The sequence below is a fragment of the Buceros rhinoceros genome, unplaced genomic scaffold (assembly GCF_000710305.1).
Source record: "Buceros rhinoceros silvestris isolate BGI_N320 unplaced genomic scaffold, ASM71030v1 scaffold8090, whole genome shotgun sequence".
Classification (NCBI taxonomy): domain Eukaryota; kingdom Metazoa; phylum Chordata; class Aves; order Bucerotiformes; family Bucerotidae; genus Buceros; species Buceros rhinoceros.
This window is the reverse complement of record NW_010390175.1, coordinates 29,836-53,219: the sequence shown is the minus strand read 5'-3', so window position 1 is coordinate 53,219 and position 23,384 is coordinate 29,836. Positions and strand designations below refer to the sequence as shown.

Here is a 23,384-nt window from a genome sequence, read left to right as displayed (position 1 = left end):
AGAGCGTCTCAGATGCTTTTATTTCAGTACATTTCAAGGTATCTGCTTTACAGAGGAAGAAAAAAGTCTTACACATACTATTTTCACAACGGAACATCTCAAAACAAAAACCCATAAAAGGCAACTTTTTCCTTTTGTTTTTAAGCTATTCGCTGTTGTATGCAAAAATTAATTATTACTACGGACGTAGATTCAATACTGAAAGAATGAGGGGAAGAAAAAAGCACTAGGGTTTAATTTATATATATATACACATATGTAATTAGACAAAAAATTAGCTTATCTAGGTCAAGTGCCAAACTGTATTCAGAAACAATTCAAATACAGGGACATCAGGAGATCAGACACAATCGTAACGCCCACGTTCTCTGACATCCCCCGAGTCCAAGTTTCAAAATATTAGTATTCTTCTGTATTATTAATACTCTCTTACTTTTCAAGTAATGTTAAGTGTTTTCATAACACACTGCTCCCCTCTTGATAACTGGTAACTTGTATGTAAATGTAACTTAACGGTTCTGGACTTCCAGTCGGTAGCTGGGTTACTTTTTAAGCACCCAAAGCAGTGTCTGGCCACTGAACAAGGTATAACACAACTATTTAATACTTACAACATTAATTACAGACTTATGTTTAAAATTGCTAATGTGAAAATGTCCACAATAGAAACAAAATAGAAAGCAAAATAAATCACTGCAGATAAATGAGTTTCCATTAACTCAGCAACTGGCTCCTATGTGAAATACATCGATGTGCTCCATGGCAAGCAGGGACAGAATAATTACCATCAGGCTGCCTATAAGGATGATACACCTGGATGTCTGTTATGGTGTGCCACGAGTTAATCAATGATAGCCTGTCTGATCCAGAGGTTTTGTGGGCACGGCTGAGTGATTTGGTTTTCCCATCAGTCCAGTAGATGTAGTCTTCAAACAATGTTAGCGCAATCACCCCTGGAATATCTTGATTCGGGACTGTAAGAAGAGATGCTAAGATTAACGTTCGCTCTTGGAAAGCTGCCAGTTAAAATACTCCATACTGCACGGGTTGACAGATACAACTGCTATATAATGTCTTGAGAATAATTGTCATGACAATATGTCAGGCTTAGAGGGTTCTTTATTACCATTTACGATAAAGATGGATGGGGTACGAGCTCGGTGTGCTTAGAATTAGTTGGCCCAATCAGTGTTAAGGAAATGAAAGACTTTCAGTTAACAAAAGTCACCTCCAGTTTCTAAACCAATGATATGTTAAGTTTTAAAGTAGAAATACATAAATACAACTTAACCTGCTCTTTATAGAAGGCCAATATTCATTTGCTTTTAGAGGAATAAGTTATTAGAAAACAACCAAAACCTAAGGTATACATCTCCACATGCACTGTGTTTAAACACCCTTCAAGACAATTAATTTTATTTTGGCAATATGTTCTGAACAAGAGAGACAGGAAAAAAAAGTTTCTCATGAAAATAAACATAGCAGTAAGAGGGCTTACCGCTTATTCCTAGCGCAAGTAACCATGCAATTTAAATAAAGAATATTTAAATTTTTTACACCATTGTTACAGTATCACAAAATTATGAGCCAACGTAATTTTAAAAAGCATTTTAAAAGCAATTTTAAAGACTTGGAAAGACAAGAGGGAGAAAAAGCTTTGGTGTGTTCTTTATCCCACAGTATACTCTTCAGTCTTGAACTATTTGTTCATAAACTGACCTCCACTTTTTCTTTAAAACATGGCTGTAGTCATAAACATCACAGGAGAATATCTGACCACAAAAGTATTATCTTTTGTTGCTGAATCGCTCTAATTACTGGTAGAGCTGAAAAGGCAGATCAGAGCAGCTGAGCCTGCCATTTTTAACCAGCATTTCCTTAACACCTTTACCTTGTTTTCTTAGCTGGAAATAACACCACCTTTTTTACCTGCAATGTGCTTAAATAGAGTTGGCAAATCTCAAATGCCAGTTGGAACATTTCACAGTTCACTGACAACTGATGACTGATACCGAGTATCTGCAATGACAACTTAGCAAATTCAATTTCATATACTCTAGCCTTGCCGACAGTGAACTCCGCCGCAGGGTACATTGCCTTCTGGTCAAGGAAACCGCACTTCTTCGACCTGAAATTATTTTCCCTTCTTGAACGCTTACTTACATCATAGCCATCATACTGAAATAGCAGCATGATATTCTTTCTTTTAAGGAGCTTTATAACACTTCTAAGAAATGAGTCAAAGTGCAAAAACATGTTGATTTTGACACTTACTACACAGATGACATCGTCGTGGTTCTTTACACAGTATAGTACCCCCAGGAAATGATCTTAAGATTTCCCTTATTTTTAGAATCCCGTTGTGAAAAGGGGGTCTATAAACAAGAAGTGAATCACTCCCCATGGCGATTGTTGCTGACCTGTTCCTCTGAGCAAGGACAGGAATAACCACTACCTTTCATTTTGCCAGCGAAGTAACCAATCGAGTACAACAAGAATACAGAAGCTATAAGGGCAGGTATTTCCATTATACTGATTCTTTTTCCTCTTTCCTTTTTTTCCTTATTTTCTCACCACTGGATTTATCAGAATAAATTGCAAGAAAAACCTCCTCCATTCAGGAAAACACCCAAAGGCTAGAGTAGGGTTTGTCTGTCCACTGGGAGACCCATAGACCTAATCGGATCAACTACTGGCATGTTAAATTTATCCCCACTCTGGAGTGAATTTAATAATTCCCTTGGTGGGGAAAATAAGCTGTAGACTGAACAGCAGCATCCAGCTGTCGTAGTAGTACCCTAGATGTAGTACGGAGTGCGAGGGGATCTCTAGTACCTAACCACAACTGAGCCCAAACAGTCTAATCTCAGTCAGTTTTCTTAATGTTTTTTTTTTGCTTAACGTGGGTGATTTTCCCCAAATCTTCTTGAGAGATCCCTTAAGCTCTGCATACATCTTTGATAATAATAAACTCAACTTAACACCATTCCAGAAAAGGTTTCCATCTCTAATTTTAATTTTAAAAAAGTGAATGGTCTTTAAAAAGCTTTAGAATAATTATTAATTTGGAATACTAATTATCATACATATGCTTACTATGAGATTACTGCAATTAATTAAGGAAGCATAGAATTTACACATTCACATCATTTGGAAAAAGGAAATTGTAATTCTGAATTACGTAGTTCATGTACACGTGTGTTCTGTAAAAGAAACACCTTTGAGCCACTAGCCAATATTTCAGCAGACCCCTGAAAAACCGGACTCTCTCAGACCTCCTCTGTAGCCACCCTCCCCAGTTAGTTCCTTTGCTGAATTTAAGCCATTCACTTGCTTTATTGTGCTATTATATTTACCGCGGGATTTTCAGGAGCTGTGGACACAATCCACTGAGCTATCTTATATACGGTGACTGAAGTATAGTAAACTCGGCACTTTTTATTTTAGGCAGATTTTAAACACTTGCTATTCAAAGTTTTCCTGTAACTTCTACATCATCTGATTGTGGCACAGTACAAACCCCAAAACACTAGCAGGAATTTCAGGTACATCCGGAAAACTGCAGGAAATGCCCCACTGAACTTAAAGGGCAGCTTCTAATGAGAAATACAAACCAGGCGGACAGGAGACGCAGGATGGAACAGCAGAAAGAGAAACTGCCTCTCTGAGTAAAACCCTGAAGCTATCCCTCAAGGCATTTATTTTATTTTTGTTTGAGTTCTGGAAAAATACTCGTTTGTAGAAATTATGACCCTCGCTGCTCTTTTTGATATCGAATTATCAAATGCCAAAGGTACCTCTCCAGTCCATCCAACTAAAACAAATGTGCTTTTTTCTTTGTATGTTTTCTCTTATTCTGATCACAGTTAAGATTAAAATCAGAATTAACGGGCATGTAAAAGCCTGAATGCACATGAAGATTATTTACACAGAAAATTTTGATTTTGTCATCCTTATTATTCCCCACCATGAAAAATACATCTAGCAGCCATCCTCCTTTTGGCCACCCAAGAATTACAAGTAAACGCCATACCCTGAGTATAGATGTACAAGCAAATGCTTGCTGTTGTTTCTGTATATGCTTGGGGGTTGCCTTACAATTTATCCTGGCTGCAGTAGATCACGCGCACACCAGAATCCAGAGGAAACTGTATATTCATGAACTAAAGCTGACTCAGGACAGTTACACGTCCTTTCTGAATTGTCTCATCACACCTTATTAACAGGGAAGCCTATTTGATCGTGTGGCGTAAAATGTTAAATACTACAGTTAGAGCACGGCATTTCAGAAAACTGTTCATTGACTCAAGTACGTTTTTCTTTGTTTTTTTTTTTTTTAAAGCAAATTCTGTAAGAACTAGGATAAATTCTGCTTACTCTAACCAATAAACACTACAAGCACGGCATTTCAGAAAACTGTTCATTGACTCAAGTACGTTTTTCTTTGTTTTTTTTTTTTTTAAAGCAAATTCTGTAAGAACTAGGATAAATTCTGACTTACTCTAACCAATAAACACTACAAAAATATCTGTACGCTATCACGTCCACCAAGGTTAGATTTCCCTTGGTGCTCAGCTCCTGTTCAAGCTGAAGCTGGTTGATCACTTCACTTCTGAGCTAGAAAGGTATCTGTTCCCTCCCTTTCCAAAAAGAACGGACTGCAATCTTGTCATGCTCTTGTGCAAAGTCTATAATAAGAGAAGGATGAAGGATTCCTGTCATGCTCCTCCCTGAAATGGATTCACCCCGCGAGTTCCAGCTGCAAGTAACTGCTAAAGGTCATTAATTGCTGTTCAGCAATTCCGTTCTTCCCCCACCGTAGCATTAGAGTATTTTCTGTTTAACAGTTTAGGCACCCAAAGACAGAAAATTTACATTGGTGATCAAGCCTTGCGAAACAGGCTACATTATTCCACTCTGAAAAGCTTCATTTTCTGAACTGCAATAAAATAAAGATGCCCGCTGACACCTTGACCCAAATCAAACCAGTGATAAACTTGTAGTGAGAACGAACAAGCCTCCAAAGACACTTAAGAAAATAGCTACTATGCCTACGAAAATAAACAAACTTGGAAACTGCTGATCTTCTCTTGTGGTGCAATTACTGGCCCACACTGCCCGTTTTTCATCCGAATCCCCTTGTAACCACTTCTGTCTCATTTTATGTTCAACTTGAAACCTCTTCGAGACGCAGTCAACACCTCATTCCCGTACAGACTTACTCCTTTTGATAAAGATTTTGAAGTGCTTAGACAATGAAATTAATAATGAATAAAGGCAATAAGATTATGTCTATTAAGTTTGTGAAAAAGCTTAATTAATGTAATTTTGACAGATGTAATTAAATCTAAGTATGTTACATTAAAACATCTTTTTAAAACATGAGATATTTTATAATGACTATTACTTTAAAAACCCAAACCTGTCAAACCCAATGAAGAGGAAAAAAAAATTATTCATAGAATATATACATTAATTCCAGTAACTGAAGTCGCGTTTCACAGACAAAAGATAAATACACTCTTAGGATGATATTACTGATATTTTTAACAACAACATACGTATGTGTATACATACATATTTCTTTCTCCAATGTAATACATCCATCACACAACCATACTGGGTAAATATGGAAGATATAAGTCCTAGCATTAAGTGACAGGATATTTTTTTAGTCAGAAAATATAATTGAAATATTGAACACTGAGAATATTTCAGTATAATCAGCTCAAACAAGAATCGTTACATGTCCCAAAACTACAAAAGAAGCAGGAAATTTAGACTTAAATCTAAACATCTTGAGGCACAATTGTGCCTGTGATATTCAAGTTGACTATCACACATGACTTTTAATGATACCATGAAAAGAGATTAAGAATTTTTTCAAAATCTGCCTATAAAATCAGTTGATCAAATCTAGGATTGAAATATTTTTTTGTCCCACTTTGAAATGTTTGATTGCCTTTTTAATTGCCCTGTGAGCACTGGTCTGTATGGCAGTTACCCTGTAGCGGTAGAGTAGCATGCTCTTGTAGCAGTAATTAAATTATTCTCAAATATATACAAGTCGCTATTGAGTAGAATGACTCATAATGAGTTTCAAAGATTCTTAAATTATTTTTCAGATTTACAGAGATCATTTACATGCTTACCAGCCCCTACACCTTAGACTAGTGTCTTGCTGCTGGTTTCAATATTCATCCCCGCTCTGCCCCCCAAGCTACTCCTTCCTTCACTTTTGCCTCTCCATGCTCCTGCCCAGATCGTCTCCTGCCATCATCCACCTACGAGGACATGAACTCATTTATCTTCTGCTGCAGCTCTAAGAGCTGTTCAACTCTGTGCAACTTCCTTCCTGAAAAACCTCCTCTTTTTGATTGCATAGATATGAACAGGGGAGACCTTGTGACATAAGGAAAACTCTATTTTATGTTCCCTGTTCTGTTTGCTTTCTGACGGGAACAACCGCATGGAAAGTAATGCCCATCCTTTAAAATTTTGATGGCACGCGTCCAGCTCATATACACAGGTAATGCCTGCTAAGTTTTTAATGAGTATGTAGAAAAATTATTTTCAGAATTTTACAATCTAATCAAATTTGGTCGTATTATAACAAGAACAGGGGAAGATACAGAAACCAACCTGTTGGCAATCTTCAGAAACTGGAGACTGTGGAAACTTAATATAACTGTGTTAACTGCCTTTAATATAGGTCCATCTGTGTATTTTTCTTTAATATCACCCTTTAAAAGAGATAGCATACAATAAAATAAAATAATCGGATTTAGGAAGACACATGAATTGGAGAATTTTATCTGAACAATTACGAGAACTGAATCTAGAATGCAGGAGTGGAGGTGAAGGAATTATCAGTCTGTGCTATCAGATGGGGCTATAATGAGTAATTCTATAGACTCCTCAAAGGCTGGGAAAAAAGTGTTGCACTATCAGAACTGCTGTTTATTTTTCATCTGCTGTGAGGAACCCTCTTTTCAGACGTCTAATTTTTGAGCTATGAAAACTGCAGTACGAATCTGGGAGGAACTAGTTTCTGTAATCTCTTAGATTACGTTTACATTAGGACAATCTCATAATTAACTGGATTTACTCTTTTACAAAACTCTGGTGGCAAGGTACAGAATTAGACACAAACACTCATCTTCTCCCTACAAAGCCCTTGCAATTAGCAATTTTTGAAATTACAGGTGCTCATAATGAAGAAAGATTATAATCTCCAAAAAACTTACACTTGACATACTTTGAAATTTGCATATATGTACACACCAACTCTGAGGTCTGTAAACGCTCTGGCAGAAGCTAGTTCTGAAGAAAACGTTTCTTCAAATTGACATACTACAGGAAAGATTCTTGCTGAACTGTATTACAGCTAAAGAAGTCATTTAACACTTAATTCATTGAAGGCTCAACACTTTTCCATTGCTTATTTTTCATGCCCCTGTAACAACAAAGCGCTCAACTTCTATTTTTACAGTATAAAACTTCAAAGAACTTGACATAGTTAAGGACTAATCTCAGCTCAGAGAATTTTCTGTACTTCCTAAACTGGACTATCAGATTCCACTTTCACAGTTTCGTTATACTGAAATTCACATCTTCAAAGAGCATAGCAGGAAAACAGGAACCGCTGGCTTTTAAGAGCTCTGTGGGATAGGAAAACCTGCATGAAGCAATCAGACACCTAGGGAACGGCGAAGCTTGCATCTCCTCTGGGTAGTGGGAACCAAAAGCAGCTAAGTCTGACAAATTCTTTATTTTTTTTTTTAAGCTCACAGAAGTAAACCAGCTTAGTGCTTAGCCAGATTAGTGCTTCAATGCCTGCTTAATCATCTACTGCGTATAACATTTGTGAATGCCGCAGTGCTAAACTGGCTAAGCTCTAAAGACAGTTTACATAATCAAGCATTAAACTTCAAACAGATAAGCAAGGTCACTGCTGCCCCTAGTGCCAAGGAGAGCTCCCGAGCACGGTAAGATTTCTGGCCTAGTTAGCGTGTTTTCAAAGTTCTCGCTAGGACTCTCTCGACAATTAAAAAAGCTCATTTCTCTATTGAAACACAGAGGAATTTTACAAGAGAAAGTCAGCAGATGGTAACTTTTCCTGAAAAATCTTTAAGATTCATAAGAATGAAAGAAAAAGAAAAATATTTGTTCTGAAAAGTTTTAACACCAAGATCTAAATCTCCATGTGAACTCTTACTGCATGGAATAAACACCCCGTGGTTTAACATACAGCATGTCAATAATCAGCCTAACATTGTTCTCTTTGTCCTCGTTTGTGCTGTGCATTTAGCGCAGAGCACAGAACGCTGCAGTCTATCGCATACAATAATACCTCTTCGTGATGTAGGATCCACCCATTCTGACAAGATACTGATTTGCTGGGTCTTCTGAAATCTCTGGGGCATTTTCTGATATATTTTGCAATTTAAGATCTAAAAAGCATATTCTCAGAACTCACAGCAAGCTGCCTTATCCTCAAAGGTCACAGAAAAAGGTGAAAAAACACGTAGCTAATGATAAGTATCACTGCAGATTGCATCACTCATGATTCCCATTTGAATTTTTTCCCTGCTCGATGGCCATCACATCTGTGCCTTCATCCCTGTCCATTTGAAAACACAAAGGGTAGAATAAACTCAGCTGTCCCTTAGCTAACTTTGACAACACAAAGTGTCTCAAAATGACAAAGGGAAATGGGCCGTGAAATCCATGTGAACCATACGTCTTCAAGAAACAGTTATTACAAGACAGAAAACTGATCTGTCTTGTTTAAGTGCTTATCAATATGGATTCCAGGTCCTCGTACTAGAAAGGCAGAAGAGACCACAGCTTCACCTCCTCTAAACACCAACCACTGAACTTCCTTGAGTTTCCCTTATTACGACAATTAATCTGCAATGGTGAAATTTATCTTCCAGGAATATTTCTAGTCTTGTGCTGAAACACAAAGACATGCAAAATTCATTCTCCTGGAACAAAGTACCAAATGAGGGAGGCAAGGAAAAGATTCTAATTTGGTAGACAAATTTATTATTATGTAGGAGCTTTGCAAAATCCTCAGGGCATCCTTAGGGGTACCCATAGGCATGTTTTGTCCGTGTTGGGCACCAGGAATGCTATCAGTTCTTTGTTAAATCCACAGAAACTTTTCTACAACTTGATTTTGGTTTGACAATCACATTTCAAGTGAAGCTCCTGACAACAGACAATGACAAACAGCAGCAGCTAAGGAGAATATCTTCCTTTCACATGATTTAAATACCTCAGGGTCTTTCTCCTAACTTGTTTCCTATTGCTTGAGTCATCTTAAAACAGACACGCCCTTAAAAAGCAGTATGATACCAGCGTTACACAAAGTCAGTGTCACTTTTGGAGCTTGCCTCAGACATTTCACTGGTATCAAACTGGAATAAATTTTCATTGGCAAATGGAAATGGTACAACTATCAGCCGTGAAAGCCTACAGAACATCCAGTAACACTTGACTTCTAACCCAGACAGTCAGACATGCTCCTTCAACATCATGAACTGTTGTTCAAAACTAGCAGTGGTGGTGCTCTGCTGAATGAGAATTTGGTGTATGAAACACTGCTCTTCATTGGTACCAGCTGTTGCTTTGTGACAAAGTGCCACCTTCTCTAGCTTCACATGTCCTCAGGGGAAGCAATTATCTCTGTGAATATAAAAGCATTTGAAGCTGATCTTACCCACTCGGGTGAGAGAAAGACACAGGCTGGAGACCGAGGCAATGGGCACAAAGACAGGGTGAGTGAAATATTGCAGATATCTTCTGAAATTTAGTGATGGGAGGGCATCTCTTGAGAAACAAAAATTCTGAAACTTTCAGGTTGAAAAAGATAATTGAGAAAGGTTGGACCACTGCAGTTAGGTTAGGGCTAAGAGAGACACATCGGCTATTGTTTACCACTTTCCTTTGAAAGATCCTGAAGGAAGAGTAAGAGGATAATTGTATGAGAACAGAATAGCAGAATAGCAGCACAGGGAATAACATCAAGAGGAGTAAGGAGCTTTGCTTCATCTGTCAGAAAAAAATAAACTGTCAGCAGGATTCCAGCTGGCACTTGGGGGTATGTCTGGGCAAGTTCTGCTTAGGTGAGCAGGTTACAAGTGTCCTGTGTTCCTTACAAAAACTGTGGAAGTTAATGCTGAGATTAATGGGAATGTTTACAGCTCTTACAGCTATTGCTGTAGTGTCTCCAGTCGAGCATCTGAAATAACTGCCATGGAATTGTTCAGTATCAACTTACTAGACATCTAACATCTAACTTACTAGACATGAACACCAGGGCTAGAAAACCTTGTTTCTTCTACTTCACAGTGAAGCTTCCATCTAAAAATAAAGTAGTTATGATGTCATGAACTCCAGTTTGGAAAAAAGCTGGAGGCACCCAGTACGAGACAAAAGCCCAAATGCAGGAAGTTTTACCAGGATAGCAGCAGTTCTGAGGTTTGGGTAAAGCTTGTGGAAGGGAACGCCAGTAAGGGTTTCACCTCAAAAAACAAAGAAAGCCTAAAAAAAACCCCAAACCAAACCAAACAAACCCTACACAACCAGAAAAACCCCAAAACCCAACCCAGCACACTGAGCATTTCGTATATTTGAATTCAAGTGCAAGAACTTCAGTTAAATTGGAAGATGAGAACTACCGTCATAGTGTAAAAATGAAAAAAAAAAATTAAACACTTTATAGATAAAAGAGACTAACTTTTAAATTATCTGTCAGGTGAGAAGCAGAACACCAGGATAAAGGTTACTTTGCTACATCAGTATTTTAAAAGGGATTGTTTTACCCGTCTACAGTTACATTCGCAGTAGCAGTCTCGTTACAGAGTCACGCCGAGCAGACCAACGGGCATTTCCAGCCTGTCTCAGGCTTTTAGCCCCATTCCGACACGTGGAACACGGGACGCATCCCTTCCACTTCTAACAGCCAGCTGTCAGTGTTTGCAGCTGGGTCGAGAACACGTGTTGCAAACACCGAGTCAGAATTGACAAGCCAGTCGCTGATCGCTGAGTCCATTCCTAGAGTTTCTGTTTTCATTTGACATTCTTTCCATGGACACGGATTACGGAATGTTTAAAAATTAATCATATTCATTACAGAGAAGGGATACAAAGAGCAACATTTAAAGCATTTTTTCAACTTTTATTGATAAAGTTTCCTTTTTATCGATATTTTAAAGTACAGTTTTAACAAAATTACACAAAACATGCACCCTCAATTTAAAAGTTATTAAAATAAAGAAAAATTTTTAAAAATCTGTTGACCAACCTTTATGTCGATGAGATCCATCCATGTCAGAAAACTCAATGTGATTTTCATCAGCCCAATACAGCCTGTGGTTGACATAATCTATTGTGAGAGCCATAGGTCTCGATATCTGCGTTTCTATGACAACTGTTTGGCTGGAGCCATCCATACCAACACGGCCAATGTGAGGATACTCACAGCAATCAATCCAGTATAAGTATCTACAAACAAAACCACAACAGCTGCTTTGTTTAGAGATGCAGAAATGATAACAATAATAAATAATTTACTTGATCTCAAGAATAACTCGGTAATTATTTCATGATGTTCCCTTTTTCCAGATAGATTTTTGGATTTTTCGAGACTTGTCTGTAAATGAGCGTGCTAAATGTGAAGGGTTTTTTATAGAAGTATCCTCATGTTAGATGTGATTTCATCAGATTAATTATGGACTAGTAATAAGTGCATTCAATTTGCTCAGTCTTGATACCTCAGAATTTGAAGTACTGCCCAGATTGGACTCTGCCAATCTCTTATCCTGCAAAAATGGCCTCACTACTAAACTTGTGACAAATACTGTATTAGCTGTATTTTTTTTTTTACACATATTACAAAACCTTGTTTTGTTGTTAATAGTAATATGATGTGAGTTATACTAATTCAAGAAGTACTAGTTCCAAATTATTAGAAAGTTTCTCACATAAAGGGCTTAAAAATGGCTAAAGCACTGAGAAAGACTGTTGGAAAGCCGAGTTGCAATTTTCTCTTCAATATGTTATTTAGCCACAATACAGAGCTTTTTTTTTTTTTTTTAAGTCCTATTATTTGGTACATGGATGCACATTGCTACTGTTGTATGCCATTACTTAGAACCTCAGAACAGATCTTTCCAGCTGGGAAGCTGATACACTTCTACTCCACAGGCTCTCGAAAACCCAGATGCAGCTCATGTTCTTAACAGCCACCTGGGATGCGATTTCTGTGCAGGAGAAAGTGGTGGCCCCAGGACCAGCTACAGGTATCCTGCAAAACACAGCTGCAGTATGCTGGCACTGAGCCAGCTCTACACAAGCAGTAGAGAAAGGGGATTTTCTCCACTGATTCCAACACAAAACTTTGGTTTTGGTATGGCATCAGCAATACAGCTGATTCAGCATTTGTCACTCGTGAGCAAAAAAACCTTACACTCCTTTAACACTATTTCAAGCAATAATTCTGATTTGGAAATGCAAACACAGTTTTTATTTCCAGCAGCTATTCATATTCCAATAAACAAATATATTTATTTGCAATAAAAAATATATTTCGAAATAAATATATTTATTTCAAAATTACAGATACTGTGCACTGAGCAGGGGCACGAGAAGTTTATTATGCCTGTGTATATCTAAACTACCCCAGAAGACTGGGGCTCTCTGTACAAACTTTTTAGAGCTGATTTTTGCATTCACGGGGAACCAGAGAGAGATACCATGTAATGGTATCTTGAACATATTTAACAAGTGTCTACATCCTCCCTGCCAACTTTTACAGGGAAGAAACGGCGTGGTTACAAGAAAATACAATGCTGGTTCTAAGAACTGGTAGAGAACGGCTTTTCTCTTAAAAATAGTAAAGTAGAAGGGTTATATTTCTTCGCTAGAAAATGCACTGCTTTTCTTTGTTTAGGCAGAGTGCAGACCAACTCAAACAATTTTCTCCTGTCACGGACACTTGAGATGATTACTTGAGCCTTAGGATTTAGAGATGGAAAAGAATCATTGATTGCCTCAGTTCTTATCAGTGTTGTTGCACTAATTTCTCTCAAGCATATTGATAAGTTCAAATATCTGAAAACTAAAGTTAGAAGCTGTCTCCTAAAATAAATCCCTTGTATCCTAGCAATTACTCAGTACAGTTATTAGACTTGTGTGAAAATCAAAACTTTATTTTTTCTTTGGAGTAAAAAAGGGCAAAAGCGATCTTCAAATTATGTGGGATTAAACATGTTCACTCTTTGATTAAGAGACAAAACTATCAGAAAAGAAAGTCTTCACATATGTGGTAGTTGAATGGCCTAAATTATCTGTAAACTGGTAAACACAGAAAGGAATGCTAGCAAGACAGCCCATTTCGGTGAATATATGAAACAAAATGTAAAAATTGTCTTCCAGGTCATAGGAACTTTTTGTTGTCTGGTAACAAACTTCTTAAAAAGAGATAGGAATATTTTTTGAAATATCTGCTTTCCTCCTTCCAAAAGAAAACATTGACAGGGTAGTAAATATAACAAAACGTGGTTTAGTACCTGCATTCATCTTTCTATTACACCAATTTTAAATGTAATGGTGAAATAAGTAAGCATTGCTAATGCATTTTAGAGTACTGATATCCAGTGCAGCTGCAAGTTAGATAATAAAAAACTAGTTAGTATTTCCTATCTTCCAGTTTTATAAAAAATATTTAAATAGAAAATTAAGATTAGACATGAATTACTGCAAAATGGCTGCTTCATACCCAGCTTGCGGATCTAAGGACAGATCTCTAGGAAACTTCACTCTTTTGCTCACAAGGACGGTAGGGTATAAGCCATTGAGTTTAGACACCTCAATAATTCTTTTTTCAGTGTCAGACCAATAGAGATTCTTCCCAATCCAATCGACAGCCAGGGCATTGGGCACAGCTGTATTGTGGACTACCTACAAAAAGAAAAAATTACAAATATTATTCATCTAAATACCAGGAAAAGGAGCAACAATTCCAGAGAGACTACTGAGAGGTTTGGTATATGACACCATGACATACAGCACGTGAAAAATAGGTATTATTCCCCGTTAAACACTGACAGTACTTAAGTAACGAGGACAACGTGACACTTTCCTTATAGGAAGGAAGAACGGAGAATATCACATTTCCAACTTCCCTGCATTATTCACTAACTTAAGAATTTTGTATCTTTCTTTTTTTCGTCCTAAGTTTCTACCTTTGTTTTTGTCTTCATTTAAAAACAAAACAAAACACCCAAGCCCTTTACTATTCTTTTTCACAGAACTGAATGGAGATGAGGCTTCTCTCCCCATAGCGTGCCCTCAAACCTATCAGCTTATTAGCTCACCATTTCTCTCACCAGTCTACACTGGCTTGTATTTCATTTTAATATCACAGTAGTGCCATATGTCATCGTGACAGATAGACCATGCAGGCACTCAACTCGGGCAAACAGAAAAGGATTACCTAGCTGGAAAGTAAACACTGTGCTCTTATTTCTAATATTCGTGTGGCAGAAAATGAGGAACTTTCTGAGAATTAGTTAAATTTCAAAAGGACTACCTTATTAAGAATAACCGAGGAAGAGACAGAGGCAATTTAGCGACCTGCAGGAACGCCTACGCTCTACTGACAGCAATGTCTCACTCTCACCATTTTTGATGACTTGAACAATTCTGAGACCTGAACAAATGTCTCTCGATATACATGATTACAAATCTCTGGGTGATTGCATGACTCAATCCTGCTTGGCTGGGAGTACTTCTTGTTAAGTGACATTTGAATATTCCCAATCATTAAAGTCCAACTTCTTCTAGGCTTAAAAATTTTATTCCTGATATGGTCTATTCTGCCCTGTTCTATTCCTGATTAGGTCCTGATTAGGTCTGCAACTGCAACTTGGGGAAAAGAAAAATACCACAGAGCAATACTTGAAAACATTTGAGATTTCTTAGGCCCTCATAATGGGTTTATTACTGAAGTGTACATGCTAATTTATTGTCATCTTCATGACTAAAAGCATGTGCAATAGAGTACAAACTTTACACATAAACCTGATTATGTATAACTGAACGTATTATTTTTAATTTTAATGACCATTTGAAGATACTGAAAAGCCTTCAAGATAAGATGGGCTACTGTGAGATACAATTTTATAGTTATGAATATGTAAAAGCACCCTTAAGGTTATTTATCACTTTATAAAATATTTTTTAAATTAAATCCAGGCATGCACCAACTTTTTAATATGAATAAAATACTTCTTTTCTAACACCTTAGCATGACCAGCATTGCTGTTTTCTACACGTGTGATTGCAGCAACCACCGCACTGTAACATGGAACATTTCATATAGAAATGGAGAACTCTGACAACTTACACAGTGGTTTAGCTACACTATGAAGAACCATCAGCCAAAGTAATTAGTCTCTCTTTTCTGATGACTTTTCCTTTGGAGAGTCTCTTAAAGCTTATTCCAGTCACTGAGATCACCAGCGCGATCAACTGCAGCATTTTCTAATAACAGATTTCATTTCAATGTACAACGCTATACATAAAACATTGTGTTAACATTTCAACACATTGATGTGAAACAGTTGTTGCTTCAATTGCATAAACATCTCCTCCACGATCAAATGCAGAAGAAAAAATGAGATGCCATCAGGTTTCTGAGAGCTAGAAAGCTAGAGTCGATGAAAAGATGCTATCTTCTAAAAGGGAAATCCTAGGTAATATATCAAATAATACCACTTACACTAATAGTATGTTTATTTACAGTATAGAAACAATTTATAAACAGTAAAACAAGAAGTATGAAGGAAATAAAATAAGAATTTCATACTTAAGGAAGAAAGGTTGTCAACAGTAAACCCTTTCTTTTGTGACTCAAAAATTAAAATATTTAAACAGGTTTGCTGGCAAACTAATTGCTTGTAGCATCAATTATCAAATATGTGCTATGGTAACCTTTTAAAATCTAGGTCAAAGAGACAAAGTTATCATTTGGCACTGGATAAATGATTACTGACACAGTATCAGAGAGCTACAATACATAATTATTGTACATTTTTGCACACAGTTTAAGCTTTAAGAGGTCACATCTCGGCCAAGTCTTTCAGTGAAAAAAAAAACAGTATTCTTATGAAAATTAAATGCACTTATTTTTCACAATTTTTGCTTCCTATTTGAGTAAAATCTCCATTAACATGACACCCATTCTGTAAACAGCAGAATATTAATGAAGGAAAAAATAAATACCCTCCATGACCCCTACCTAAATTTCTTCTACTGTTTGTTCACATTTCTGAAACCTTTCATTACAAATGGAATCATTATTACATCATTAGAAAGCAATGGGAGTTTTTGTACTCTCCCACCTGGCAATTATGGGAAAAATTCTTTGTTCTTGAAATAGTTAAGATTAGATAGAAAAAAGTCTAGGGTTATCCCCAGGCCTGAAAACACTCTCTAAAATAACAAAACACATATTCGTCCAGAAGGGACAAGAAGCTGTAAAATTGAAAAATCTTTAAAGGCAATAAATATGATCCAAGGATTTAATGGATTTTGACCCCCACAACTGCCCGTCTCCTTCCCCTCCCCACCCCACCACCCTTGCCCCAGGAAAAATCTTTGCAGAGACTTGCTCTAACTTTTAGGCGAGTGCTGGATTTCAGTTTAACCTCAATTAAATTGGTGTGACATAACTTATCTTCATCCACATTTTTTTAAAAATTTCTAAGAACAATTATTTCCATGTGAAGGATGTAAAAAAGATTCAATGATACCAGTCGGTTTTAAACCTTAACCCTCAAAAAGACTAAAATTGGTGTGCTCTGAGGATGTGTCAGTCTGCACCAGGCTGCAAATGAAAAATAGAAATCTTTTCTCCCTGCATAATTTATTGGTGTACAATGAGGGAGCAGTACTCACAGGTCACATTAGTGCTCACTTGCTCTGTATTGAAGGTCCGACACACAAGAAAAAGGAAAGAGGAGTTCCTTACTGCCCACAAATTCTGAAAAATGTTCACTTAAGTCAACAAATATGCTTAAAGGGGGTTTGTGAACTTATTCCGCTACAGAGGCAAAACAGGCAGGCTACGCAGAAATGGGAGCCCTGGATTATTCACAGCCAAGACACTCAGTTACTTCCGTTACCAGTGTAGTGGAGGCGAGCCAAAACCAAAGAGAAGAGCACAGAAAACTGTATATGAAGAAATAATACATCAGCGTATTTACACAGCTCACGCCTAACTACACCTCTATTTTCTTTGGCATCCTGCAAACCGCACTGAAATGCCAATTCAGTCACCTGTCAATTAACTAATAACGAATTTAGCTCATAAATACAGTCCTCGTAGTCCCCACCTCTACTTCAAGTAAGATACAAATGCAATTAAATTTCCCTAGGACTTGCTAGCTCGTGCTGTGTTTATATGTAAATACCGAAACCTCACAATCTGACTTAAAAGCATGAAGGAGCTTTTCCCAAAATACTCAAAACATTTAATTCTGGTCATGACATTATTAATCCCCAATTACCTTGATGTCACTTCCGTTTAAAGACATTCTGTTTATGCGGCTGCCGTTCGGTCTGCTGGAATCAATCCAATAGATGAACTCTTCTCTATAGTCGAAGTCTATTGCAATCACATTGTTCAGCCCCTAAAAACAGGGGGGGAAAAAAAGGCAATTTATTCAAATGTTTGAATAGAACTGTTGGAGAGCATTCAGAACACAAAGGACGCTGCATGTAAAGATTCAAAGTGCTCCATTTTATTTTATTCAGAAGTAGCTCTCAGTTTTCAGTGTATTACTTGTAAACAAGCAGAACAAGATACAAACTGTAACAGAAATAAAGATGGTGGAAATACAGAAATATATGGTGAAATATGGAAATAAATATTAAAATGAACCTTAGCAGTAAATACCTCACTTTTTGCTCAATTTCTCTGTAATTTACTACCCTTGGCATTACTTTAACAAACTAGATGGCATTCATTTTATAACAATAAACCCAGACATAGCATAAAATGTATTAACTTAATGAAAACATTCCATTAGTAATATAAATTATTCAGGAATTCCAAATTCTGATGTTCAAAAAATTCCCGAATAAGGTTTTAAATTAGATGCTGCGTAATAGGTACAGTGTACATATCTGTGTGTGCACACATGTATGGCCACGGGTAGTATTTACGTAAAGTGTGAAAGTTGGAGCTCCAGAAAGCACCTGGAAGTCTCCTCTGGCTCCAGTTACTAAGCCGATATGTTGTAAGAAAGAGCGGTGATCGTATCAGAGGCAGTGCTACAGGTTGGAAAGCGCAGTCGTGTAATCGTGGTTTTTCATCCTAAATGGCAGACAGGAAAGAGAGGCACTGCGTTCAGGTGGTGGCTCCTATTTCCTGATCTGACAATAGGAAAGGCTTGCCCACGATCTGCTTAATGTTCTGCTATGAGGTGAAATCACCACTGTTCTCAATATAAAGATGTTGTCAAGGATGGAGCAGCAGTGGTAAAAAGAACGGATGCAGTCTGCATGCCTAAACCCACAAGATCAGTTAATCAGTTCCCTTATCAGCCCAATGATACCCTGCTCTCAGGTGGATCAGCAGCCTCCCTCATTAATGTAACTCATAGTTGTAGAGGGGATGTGCTGGACTAGCCAACTCTAAAACAAACAGCTAAGAACAACAATATTTAATTGTACAGAAAGTGATACACGGCTTATCTGCCAGCTACTACGGTGTAATTCTGTTAATCTATCTTCTGATCAAAATGCGGAGGAAGAGAGTGATTAGGCTGCACAAACCATCGTTAACGAAAGCCTGAAACAATAGAGTATTGGAGGCCCACTCTCATTTTCAAGAATCACATATCCACGCACGCAGTGTTCTACCAAAACCAACTGCAGATCTGTCAGTCACAACTGCTGCAAAACACTTTTCCTGTCTCTCTTTCTACTATTCGCTTAAAAGCATCTACAGATAACACCCCCGCCCCAAGTTCTTAACAAAGGAGACAAGTGAATGAATGCAAAAGACTATCCAAAATTTGTAAGATCAAAGTTGGTAATTTGTGAAAAATTAGCCTTGTATCTACATTTTCTACAACACTGTAGAAGTTTCTTAAGTGTCCAGACTAATAAAGAAAATTGGCTTCCTGCAAGTCTTTGGTTTCAAGCGTTTTATTCTGGGTCAGTTCAGGTTCAATATTTATCAAAATAAATAAAAAAATTATTTTTTATAAAAGTCTTTCTGTACATCTGCAATAGGAGTTCTCTGTCTGCCTCTTCAAGATCTACATGTCACTTTTAAGGTCTCCTAGAATACTACTTCGCCATTTCTTGTGTAATCTGCTTTCAGAAGGAACAGGGAAGATTTGCGATGGCATCAGCTGCATTTGTTTCTCATCTTAAACTTGTGGTTTTCTTTATTTCTGTTACACACAGCTCACAGTATCCTCGGCCATGATTCACACTCCCTTGGTGCCCCAAATAAAAAAAAAAGATGGAAGTAAAAATCACGAATAATGAGGAACAAGATTCTCTCTATCTACTCTATCTACAAAAACCCTAAAGATTTTGATGACTGTGAATGAAGAAAATGGAAGGCAAAGAAAATACATGAGACACAATTCAAACAGTTGTACAGGTTATGCATATTTGAAAAAAGAGAAGAGGGAAAAGTTGGCACGTAACAACTCAGAGAAGACTGGAGGAACTCCTCCTTTCAGGTCCTTCACTCTGAGTTTATATGAACAACTGTTAGAATGGCAAAGCACAGACCAAATACTCAGAGAAAAGTGGTTTTGCTCCTTTTCCAGAGCTGCTCTGGTATTTGCCCTCATCTGGTAGATGTCTAAGCAAGAGCCGATCCATCACAACAAGGACAAACGTGTCCCTATGGGGAAGATAGCCCACCTGTTCTGCTGGTATAACTCCCTCTTTTGCTCTCAAATCAAATCAAATGCCATATCTGTAGCATCAAAGGCCAGTCGGTTCAACAGCAGAGGTATTTATTAGACTAGTGTATTAACGTGACATGGAAAACACAGATTCTCTTCCACGGCTGCAGCTACCTGGACTCTAATGCGCTGAAGACGAGTCCACTAAATTCAAGACTGATGAATCTCTAAGACAATCTGTCAGCACCAACCATAAAGAAAATTTGCTGCCCTCTTTTCACAGGCTTTGATTAACAGATATACCAGCAGAAGAGGAGCGAGGCAGTGGGAGTAAATGAGAGGTAGTCAGAAGGATTTCAGAACAAACAGATTCTAACATAAAGCTTGCTATGCTCAAACAAAGGCAATGTGTAATGCAAGATGGTTAATCGTGTATTTACTGTTGTGAAGACCTGAGCACCACTGGGTGGGACAAGGAGTCACAAAAAGCCTAACGATACTGACTGGCAATAACTGATTTTCTGGTCTTTCCACAATCGTTTAATTAGTACTCAAGGAAATAGGTGCTTTTAAGGAAACATATTTTGGAACTCTAGTCTATGGTAAGTAACTACACTTAGGTGAAGCATAGAGGCAGAAAGTGCTAAAAATGACAGCTCTATATTTACTGGGTGACTTTCTATTTTTTGTAGGTTTTTTCACAGTTAATTTTTCCTGTTTTAATAATTTAGATTCATTATTTATAAAACAGATTTAGTCAAAGAAATCAGCTCATGTTTTGTAACACTGTAAATCTTGGAATCTTCTGTCTAAACGAAAAAAAATAGGTTTGGACTATGACAGTAGGTAGCCCAAATAGTTTTTGGGGGTTTTGTTTTGGTTTGGTTTTGGGGTTTTTTTTTTGAAAACTGAAGTATAAAAATTGTGCAAAACATATTGTGACGGAGTAGGATCACAAATAACATCTTTTTTTTTTTTAGTACATCAGAACGACTGACCAAACAACTGCCTGAGCTTTAAGCATGTCAAATTCAGTCAATTTAAAATATTACAAAAACTCTGAGGAGGCTGCAGTTGTTCTATGGTGCATACAACGCCAATTGTAGGATGATGTTTCTGTCAGTTGCACACTTTAGAAAAGAATAAAAGTATTGAGTTAAACTTAGAGCATGGTACTATGATTATACCTGTTTCAACAAAGTGTAGTTGGATCCATCAGTGCTAATTTTTCTTATTTCATGATGATCAGCCAGAATTAAGAAAGGTTCCTCATCTAAACCCCGGGAGAAAGAATATATTAGACTAGCTTTTACGTTAATTTATGGAAAATCAGGAATACAATGCTGAAATACAGACGGTTTGAAAAATAAATGTTACATGCTCTGATCAATGTTATGGATGAAAGAAATATTTAAAACATTCAAATGTTCCAAGAAAGATCAATGATGCAGTATAAAAATGAACAAAGCAATCCATTAGTATATCTTTCAATGTAATTTAATTTTTTGCCTTTGTAATATGGGAACCATACTGTATTTTATCCTAGATTAATATCAGAGATTAAATTTGAAATGTATTTCATACCACCTGTTTAGTTTTTAACATTCACTTTCAAATTACCACTAAGACTAGTATTTTTTACAGTAGCAAACCAAGCATGTTTGGACGGTTGCTTTTTGAAATTTCAATACTTGGAACAGTATAGACATGAAGAACCAGCTATTTGCACAAACCTTGATTCTCTAATTTTGAGCTGAAGCCAGATTTGGCTTTTTTACCCCTGGTTTTCTAGTTTATTAAAAAATATTCCTTCAGATACTTGTTTGTGCTATCACTTACTTTGAAACATCTCTGACAGTGATGTACATAATAGTAAAAAAACCCCAGCTAAAATAAATAATTACTAATAGTAATATAAAAATCTATTAAAGCTTGTATGTACTGCTCATACTTTCAGCTTACTCTGTTGTAAAGAGTTCGAGGCAATTTATGCAGGAAATCAAACAGTCAGGTGTTGGCACTCCTTGCAGCACAACCATCCCTGCCACAGCACAAACAGCTTTGTCACGATCACTTTTGAAGTGTGATATATTAGAGCTCAGATAAACTGTACTATGATGTGTTCCGGCCCCCTTCTCACTTGAGTGATCTATGGCTTCTAAATGTACGAGTGGCTGACGAGGCGTGAGATAGTACAGCAAAAACCAGAGACTCTATTTCTGCCCTCTCCTGGGTTTCCTCTGACGACTCAAGGAAGCACCTGAGACAGGAATACGAGGCAGACAGAGCTCTGGTATTCCTGTCATTTAGAAGGAAACGTGTTTTTCTTTTTTTTCTTTCCTTTTGACATTTTGCTCTTCCTTTCAGTGATTTAGCGAGTCTTAGGGGCCTTGAGAAAGATGGGGATAATCTTTGTAGCAGGGCCTTTTGTGTCAGGACAAGGGATAATGGTTTTAAACTAAAGCAGGGTCTTGAGATTGAGACTGCATGTAAGAAAGACGTCTTTTACAATGAAGGGTGGTGAGACCTTGGCCCAGGTTGCCCAGAGAGGTGGCAGAAGCCCCATCCCTGGAAACATTTCAGGTCAGGTTGGACCTTGGGGCTCTGAGCAACCTGTCCTAGTTGCAGATGTCCCTGCTCAGTGCAGAGGGGTTGGACTGGATGACCTTCAAAGGTCCCTTCCAACCCAAAGCATTCTGTGATTCTACGAATCACACTAACTGAAGCACATAGAAATTACACCAGTGGCATAGTCAGAGGGGTGAGGAAATAACCGACGTTCAACTTCACTGTGTAATACATATAAAAGTGGGGGATTTCATATGCCATAAGAATAACAGATTTTTGCGATGTCTATTATTTATTCCTGTTCCTTGTTTCCACACTAGGAAGTCTGAAGTGCATTCTAATACTCTAAAGCTGATGAAGTAAACCAGCACAAGTCTTTTAATCGCTTGTTATAAACACACTATTATCACGCAATTCAGAAGTAGAATTTAGTGATGAATTTTAACTTTCCTAATTCTTTCTCTAATAAAGGTAGTCAAACTTTCATAATCCACTATAGCTATTCAGTACGAATGATTTGAGCACATGTACTAAAAATAGAACTTAATATTCCATTCGAACATCGAATCGCATTCCTATTGTTTACCGAAGAAGCAGCATGCTTCAAAGTAACTCTGTCTTGCATTAAAGGGTAACACAGACCATAGGGCTAAGGTAATTCACATATTATTTTATATACAGTTGTGGATTTAAAGAAAAAAGTGGTACCTGAAAGAGATTTGCAGCCATTTAGGTTATCAGGCTGAATTTCATACCCATCTGCACACAAGCACTTGTAGGTTCCATATGTGTTGATGCATTGCTGGCTACAGGGAAATCCAGATGAACACTCGTCAATATCTATACACGTTTTGCCATCATCCTTCAGCA

At 37.4% G+C, this 23,384-nt stretch overlaps 1 protein-coding gene across 1 annotated transcript in view; it reads right to left on the bottom strand.

Moving 5' to 3' along the window:
• Window positions 1-23,384, bottom strand: part of LOC104494009 (low-density lipoprotein receptor-related protein 1B-like) — a gene marked incomplete at its 5' end in the record, with an annotated part of 136,594 nt that overhangs the window by 86,836 nt on the left and 26,374 nt on the right. The window contains 6 exons of the mRNA XM_010136787.1: window positions 786-974; window positions 11,315-11,514; window positions 13,790-13,971; window positions 17,583-17,705; window positions 21,134-21,219; window positions 23,223-23,384. The exon at window positions 23,223-23,384 is cut by the window's right edge and continues 5 nt beyond it. Of these exons, the coding sequence (XP_010135089.1) occupies window positions 786-974; window positions 11,315-11,514; window positions 13,790-13,971; window positions 17,583-17,705; window positions 21,134-21,219; window positions 23,223-23,384 (942 nt within the window). The remainder of the gene's footprint in view (window positions 1-785; window positions 975-11,314; window positions 11,515-13,789; window positions 13,972-17,582; window positions 17,706-21,133; window positions 21,220-23,222) is intronic.